Raw genomic sequence first — 8,425 nt, 5'->3', positions numbered from 1 at the left:
AAGGGAAATTGATTGTGGTGGGCAACACATACAAGACATATTGGGCCGCAAATCTGGCAGCACGAATCGCCCAGAAAAACCACATGAGGAGGGTACATGAATGATGTCAAAAATCAAGAATCTTTGTGTCACAGTAGAACAACATAGATTGAAGTACAAGTGAAATGAAAATCTAGGGAAAGGGTCATACAGAGGGGAGGAATGTAGGTTTCCATGACAACGGGCTCTGCTTATCGCACCTTCAGCAGATTATTTTGGTTCGGTCAAAGGAGTGTGCCCTTGGCCTGGGAGTCCCTGATTATAAATATTGTTTTAAATGTATAGAGATTGTTAGGCTCAAAACAGCCTTATATATTAAGGATATCGATTTAATGATAAAAAGGTTTGCCATACAATCGATCTTGGCAGCATTTGTAATTGAGAGGTTGTATTCTGTGCGTTGGCCACGGAGGTTAAAAGAAAAACTTCAAATTTAGAGTGACTGGACAATTTTACTCTAAAAGCTGAAAAAGTAGCAGGCTGGGCCATTTTGAGGTTGCCCGGTGGCAGTCCAGTGACAGATAGACATGACGCCATTACGAAACGGGGTGGGGGACCGCAAGTTGGTGGCAGACAGAATCGCTGGCTGGCAGACACTTTGATTGGAAGATGTGTAAATGTCTCCGGACAGCGGCCATCCATATCAATTGCCTACAATCAATCCAGGCCATCTTTAGGCAAAAATTCAGCCAGTGTAACTCAGATATAAATACCTGGTACTGAACAGTTAAGGTGAACTTTTTCATATTCCTTGTATTTCTTGCAAGATGTGTACAAACAAACAAGCAACTAAAGGAAAATTAATGATAAATCCATTCAGATTTAAGTTTTCTAAAGTTCAGCCCACTGTTGTTTTCCTACATCAAAATAATATAACATTTTTGGGACATTATATCACACTATATGGTCATAAGTCTTTGTTAAATTCAAAGTGTTTTTCTATACACACACTCTACCTTCTACTCTACTGTGTCTTGATCAAATTTTGTTGGTTGTTTTTGTGTTATAGTTAAATAAACATACTATACCTCAATCAAAATGGTATTTTCAAGTATAGATATAATTAGTTTTTTTTCCTTTTGATGTGATTTTATAATGGCAAAGTCTCAATGTGGTTTGATTGTCCTAATCGATTAATCAATTAAGTCAATACTTATTATGCAACATGAGCAGGTTGTTCGTTTCCACTGCTGTGACTCGCCGCCTCGCTGTGGTTCTGTCTGTCCAGACGATAGAGTTTGATGATGGTGCGGGCGCCGTGCTGAGGATCCAGCCGCTCAGAGCTCCTCGAGACGAGAACGTCTACGAGTGTGTGGCACGCAACAGCGAAGGGGAGGTGTCTGTCACTTCCAAGCTGTCCATCATGAGAGGTAAGGCGCAGAGACACACAAGCACAAACGGCCTGAGACATGCTTTTTCCTTCACGTGTGCCTTGCTTGCTTCAGCCATCATTCCTGCTTCACTGGGCTGTCGGTTGTAGATATGACAATAGAGCAAAGCCACACCCTCTCTGCAAAGCGGTCTGCAGTGAACTGTTCTTTTTATAGTCCTCCTGAGTGCAACAGAGCGTGATCTGGCCACAGAGTGGGCCAGACACCATGCTAGCTCTGGGGTATTTCAGTGTTTCGGCTTGCTGTAATCATTGCACTTCCTGGCCAGATTGAGGGTGTTAATCTAATGTTGACTGTCTCTTTGGGAGGAAACCTATCAAATGTTGCGCTTCAACATGTTATGAGCTTAAGTTGCAGCAGGCAGCTTGAGATGTGAGAACTGGCTGCACGCCCAGCACAGCTGGAAGGGATAAAGGAAAAGACGATGGCTGCTCAGACCGATGCTTAACGAAGAAATTTATAAGAATAGGTTTAAGTTTTTTTTTTTTTAAATAACCTTTTATTACAAGGGATTTGGGAGGAGAGGAAACGCTCGGGTGCAGCAGGTGAGGAGGTGCAGGTGAATTAAGCGGGAGGAGAAGCTGGAGGAGGGGTGTGCGGGATGGAGAAGATTGATGTGGATTGTGGAGAAGCCAGGGGCTGCGTGGTAAGCAGGAGGTTTGTAACTCCGGGAATAGACTCCCGTCCATCTGTTAACCGACCCGTCACAGCCCCAATCTAAAGCACATTACCACAGAAACGAGATCTCATGGGTGAAACTCCCAGTGTGTGACTGGTTGTGTGTCCTCCTCCAGTTGTGTTAGCTTCTCTGTCGCTGAGGTCTGCTCTTAATTATGTTTCCATCCTCTCAGCAGAGACGGCTAGAGTTTCCAAAAACTGTACTCAGGAGGGGCTTTACCCTCTCGTATTATCACTCAAGCAGAATTGTCATCCAAATAATTACTTACATTAGTAGGAGGGGAAAAATGGACTTGGTCGAGTATTTTTGATTCATTGTCTAAAAGTTGTGGAATCAGGAAAAACAAAATGTAAAAAAAATCAGTTTCTGGTATTTCTGGCAGCAAAAAAGATGTATTTGATAGAATAAATTAGAGAAGCACAAAATTTGATTTTTCTCGATTTCCAAAAATGCAATTTCTTTTAACAACAAAGTAAAAAAAATGACCAATACGAAATCCGGTAGTCAATAATAAACAGAATTTAGTTTTCCCAGGTCACAATTAAAGGCTATGTGCTAAAAGCAAGACCTATCAACCCAGGTTTGAACATTCGTGATTGTCACAATCTAAAAATTCCTCGATTGGTCAAGACCAATACAAACATCTCATTTTTAAGCCTCAAGCTGCGTTCACTCCGCCCTTGACAACCCACACTTCCAATGAAAAGTCCCTGCAAATGCATGTAGATATGAGTTTCAAGCTTTCATGTTCACACATCACTATGGAAGTTTATACGATAGTTTTTGGGCTCTACGTCCAAACTACACAACCGTCGAATGCACATTTGAATTTAAACCAGGTCAAACTTTGACCAGCCAGGGACTCGAAATTGGTAGTGATGTACGGGTAGTGTCCTTTTCAAAACACACAAGTGCCAAATGTTTGAAAATTGATCTTGGAGGAGGAATCATAAATTGTAGTTTGTGTCTGTCTGGAATTCTATGACACCAAGAATTTCTCACATCGGAAAAGACCTGTGAAAGAAAAAGTCTGGAGCAAAAATTTTTCTTCGATATCCTGCACCAAACCTCTTTTTACTGTGGAAAAAATAGGCCAGTAAAGAGTAAAAGAAGAAGCCCCTCCCTGTTTGTCTGGTGTGAACACCATGAGTGTTCATTTCTCTTAGGCGTGTTTTTGGATGCACGGCACATGGCCAGTGTGTCCGCAGCTTGTTTTCTTTATAGAGACACAGGTTAAATCTGAATCCCTATTCCAACAGCATCTCCGTATCCCTACATTTATCCCTTCATGCGGAGAGATATGGAAAAAATAATGTCTTAAAATTCGGACGTTACTACTGTTTGATGATTTTGAAACTCAGAGACACCTCTTTTATGAATTAGTTAATATGTCTTAGAAGGACTTATACAAATAGATTTCAACAAAAAACAAAATGCCTTCATTTATTTATATTAACATTATATTTGGTTGTACAGTTTTTGTTCAACAATTTTGATATTTTAGGGAAATTTTTCATTCACAAATGTGTGTGCTTTTTAAAAAAAATATGCCCAACTTTTTGTTTTTCAGAAACGATTTGAATTATTTAATTCAATCTTTTCAAAGACTAGACAATAAAAATGCTATGAAACTATTTAATCTAGTGCCTTTTCCCTTTTTTATGTATTTATAATTTGGGGTTGTTTTAATACATCAAAATTACTAATTTTTTTGTTATTTATGTATTTTGTTAAATTTGCGTTATGTTTTTATGCTCTTATTGGCTGCTCAGACTTTATTACTGCTGTTGGATGACATCATCAAAAGTCATCTATGTTAGCTACCAGTGCTCGGAAAATACACAGCAACATCGGTTTTATAATGCAAAAACAAAAAGTCTTTACTTACATTGTAAACGTCTGTGCTTCAGAGCACTCAAATGTGAAGAAATGCGTTTCTTTTCCACGCCACAAGCTCAATGGGGGAGGGACTTAGAGCTGGCTATCCCTCCCCCCGCCGTGCCACAAGCTGGACGGGGGGAGGGATAGCCAGCTCTAAGTCCCTACGGCTCCTCCTTAAGAAAAAAAAAAAAAACCCTTTTGGACAACTAAACAGCTTCAAATGCTCCTACAACTGGAGCAATAGGGGGGAGTCAGAGGGGTAGGGAAGCAATTTAAGTAAAAAAAAGGTCAAACTTGCAGTTTGATGCTTTTATTTACCACTAAAATAATTAACTAATAACTCAAACACAGGAAAGACTCTTTAATCCCCTCATCGTGTTACAGTTTGCTGCAGGCTCGCTGATGCATTCATCGAATTTGTTTAGTCAGAGCTGCACTACATTGATGACACTAATTGGAAGAAATCTTTGTTGGCTACTAGCTGATTTATCGAAGCCCTAGATAAAAAAAGTACAAATGTAACAAGAGAAAAAAGAAAAGGCAGAAACAGTCCACTGTTTCTAAATTAGAGTTCTGTCTTCATCTAATGACATGGTAAAAACATGTACACATTTTACAAACATGTACTTAAATGGGTGTAGCTAACTTCATTCCCGTCTGTGAGCACAGAGGGATGGGTGAGTGGGGCGCAGGACATCAGCAGATGAAGATATGCTTAATCAGATTCAGAGGCGTTTGACTACGGTTAAATATTTCCCTGAATCAGAATGGACAGACGGTGTGTCTGCAGCCAGAGATCCCGCGATTATGCTGTTTACTATTTGTGATGTTTACATCATTGAAATTTGTCACCCTCTTTTTGACAGACTTTGTCAGCTGCTTCTGTCATACGGGAACGCATGAAGCTAGCCAGCCAAGATCCAGCAGATCAGTTTGGTGCTGTACTTGTATGTAATTACATTTAAAAATGCATTTTTTTAATTTAATAATTTTTTGCTTATCATTATAGAAAGGAAATACTTCACTTTTTTATTTATTCCTTGTTTTTATGTTACAGTTTAAAGATGGAATCTGATTCTTCTTTCAATTCAAATTTTACATACAATTTTTCTGAGTTATTAAAATATATTACAGTAAAATCGTTCTATTTTTGTAAATTTAATTAGTTTAAGGTCATTTGCTTTAACTAATTAACCTGATTGGAGCTTCCGAAAGGCTCCTCATGGATGAGCCATGTCAAATGTTCCCTTTTTGTGATGATTTTGAAATCAGGACACAGATGCATAAAACAGCCAGAAGTCCATTTTTATAGACAAAACAAAATTAGAAGAGGAAGTCTGCAGTGCAAAGTGGAAGTGAGAGGGCCAAAATTAAATATTGCTAACAAAAAAGGGTGCAAAGGAAATGGAGAAGGAATGTGATCTGTCTTGAAACTGAAAAAAGGTGGATGGGATTTAAACCACAAAATCACAATATTCTAATTAAAGATGATCAAAAGCTATGCTAAAAGCTACATTACAATGAAGAGGCTATAATAGAAAATATGACAATATAGGATAAATAGATGTATAAACACATCCTCCCACCTGACACATCCATTTTTGAGAAGTGCTAAGCCTGTTTAGCAGCAGCTCTCCTCACTGCAGCCTGTAGGCTGAGCAGAGAACTGCAGAATAGATCATGTCATCCAAGAATGCTGCTAAGTGCAGAAAAGTGAAATTCCGCTTGGGTAAGTTTTCCTTGCTTTTTGTTTATGGTTCTGTAGAAAAAAGCATCACCGACCACAGGAGGAGACGGGAGGCTTTCCATTAACGCTCCACACTGTTCTCCACTCCTAACTGAAAAGTCTGACGCGTTTTGGGTTTTTTTCTTCTTTCAATGGTTGACAGACTTCTATTATGTGTGAGGGGATGTGATCCAGCAGGTTATGGTCAAGATTATGCTTCAATCCTCATCTTTTCTGCATCTATTCCTAATTTTTCCTCCTTTGTTTTATTCATCTTTTCATTATCTTCGGCCCCGACGTCATCCGTCTCGACTCTTTTCTTTTTTCCAAATGCCTCATTTTGGTAGAGGCTGCAGTTCTGTTGTCGTGCCTTCATGAGACAGGAATATATATCTGCACTTCCGCACATCTGAAAACCTCTGGTGGGCGAGAGATTCTCATTACTGCGGCTCTGCATATTAGTGTGCGTGCATGACCTTCAGTGTTTGTGCCTGAATTAATACACCAATTCTTTATTTATTTTTTTCTGCGGGTGCGAGTGCGCCTTTATCTGCGTGTTTGTGCGCCTGGCTTTTTTGCAGCGTAATCCCGATTATGTTCACCTCCCGGTGTCCCATTTTGTTGGAGAAAAGGAAGTGAGGAATGGTGGAGGATGAGAGCGCGGAAGAGCAGGAGCTATGCGCCGCAACCACCCTTCACACGAACAACAGTCAGATCAGTGATTCCCCGCAGGCGTTGGCTGCTTCGGCAGGCCTGCGGCTCAAGCAGCATTTCACTCTGAAACAACTGAAAGTATAAACTCAGCCTGCAAGAGGATTATGCTACTTGAGTGGAGAACTGTCTTTTTCATCACATGCCCTCAGCTTCACTTTCCATCCATTCTCTGCTTTCCTTTCCATTCTCCTCGCCTGTTCTACATGCTTCTTTGTGTCTCTGATGATAAAAAATAGACAGAAAAGGACACGTGGGGCTCTTTTTTTTTTTTTTTTTGGGTGTGATTGATCCATGATGTTGAGCTTGAATTTGCATTGTGGTGTGATCTATTATCATAAAGTTCTATTAGCATTTAAAGTGCTCCCTTTCAGGCCTCCTGAAGTCTCTGGGAGTCGGTGCATTACAGTCTCTGAAGACTGCCGTGTGCTGGCAGATTAATCCCATATCAGGCTGAATGAGATCAGCTTTTCTGCTGCCTTCTTTGCCATTTTCCTCTGAAATGTGAATAAGCAACCTGTTTTGAGCAGGGTGGAATATGTGCAATGTAGGAGAGAAATGACTTTGTGTGTGTAGGAGGAAAATACAAAGAGATACAAGAGTTAGAAAAAAAAATCTGGATTGACGTTTGTTTGTTTGCATCCTTTGCATTATGTGTTTATCTCTTTGGGTGTGTTTTTCCTCTTTACTCGTGGTGCATCTGAGCGCGCGGACACACAAATTGTTTGTTTGCCCAGATCTGGTTGGCTCAGCTGACTGCTTTTGGGCACCAGGCCTGATTGCCCTTCTGCAAACATAACCAGGCCAAAATGTACACTCGCAACCTCGTCATGCGCGCAAATACACACACAATGCTCCGCGGAATAATGCTGCAGCAATGCTTGCCAATGTTCCCCAAAACCCTGTTGACACACGTTGTGTTTGGATAAAAATGGTGCATTTTTCCATGGGCTGTTTTATCAATTTAACCAGGAGATGAAAAATAAGCTTGACTTTTGTGCAGCAGTGTTTGTGTTTGATAAATGATTCATTTTGTGAAAAGTGCGATCAAGGCCATGCCCGCAGTATCTATTTCAAGCGGTCGCTTAGTCATCCAGGAACCTGGCAGAATACCTGTAGCTTCCCGTCCTCTGCTCCAGCAAACTGTGCTTAAGAGTCCACCGTAACTGCCTGCTGTTCAGCCCAGAGTGCAGAGTTTACTGCTACAATTCCTGCTAGAGTGCTCCATTTATCTGTCTTTTATAAGAACAGGCCACCAGATTCACTTTGCTGGTTTACACAACAGCAAATGTTAAACAGACTGCACATGTGGACGCTCCTCTCAGCGCCTGCTGACTGATCACATAGCTCCACAGGACGACTTTCTAAAGATGTTCCCAACATCCATGTGCGGACGTGAGCTCTCTCAGGTCACGTATTCCCGCAGGAACTCTTCTTCTTCTGGGATAGGACTTGGGAACATTTCCAGTTCTTTAAATATGCAACATCTGGATAATGTCAGCTTGTCCATCTGTTTGCAGAGTTCGTTGAACTTAACGAGGTTATTCAGAGACTGTTATGCTACAAATGAAATGAGTTTGACAGTGAACAGCAACAGGAAATCCAGACTCTTCTCTTGATTCTTTAACCCCACAGTGACATGAGCTGAGGTGGATTAAGGACCATGACAAGGAACATTCAATGTCGCCCCAAACTTCATGCTTTTTTGACCAGCTTAGTGTTAATAAAGTTACACTTCTAAGGAGTTATGTTGTAATTTTATAAGCAGTATTGGGTTCGAATAGCTATGCACTGATGGAAAAGTCTCTGGTTTAGGCAGATATGAAAAGGAAAATGTGATCAGTGTTTAATTACAACAAAGCATTATGAAAGAAAAATAAGTTAAGCCTAAATGGGAATGAAGTCTTAGAACTTTGAGGAAAAAGACAAAAATTTACTCGTAAAATTATTAGAACAAAAGTTTACATTTTAAACTTTACAACTTTATTCTAAAAAAAT

At 40.3% G+C, this 8,425-nt stretch overlaps 1 protein-coding gene across 1 annotated transcript in view; it reads left to right on the top strand.

The window, feature by feature from the left end:
* LOC112147800 (receptor-type tyrosine-protein phosphatase S) overlaps nucleotides 1–8,425 on the top strand; it is a gene marked incomplete in the record, with an annotated part of 91,502 nt that overhangs the window by 27,172 nt on the left and 55,905 nt on the right. Inside the window, 1 exon segment of the mRNA XM_036216205.1 lies at nucleotides 1,268–1,409. Coding sequence (XP_036072098.1) covers nucleotides 1,268–1,409 — 142 coding nt within the window.

The sequence above is a fragment of the Oryzias melastigma genome, linkage group LG17, assembly GCF_002922805.2.
Source record: "Oryzias melastigma strain HK-1 linkage group LG17, ASM292280v2, whole genome shotgun sequence".
NCBI classification, from domain to species: domain Eukaryota; kingdom Metazoa; phylum Chordata; class Actinopteri; order Beloniformes; family Adrianichthyidae; genus Oryzias; species Oryzias melastigma.
The sequence above is the reverse complement of the archived record's forward strand: the minus strand, read 5'-3'. Positions and strand labels throughout refer to the sequence as shown.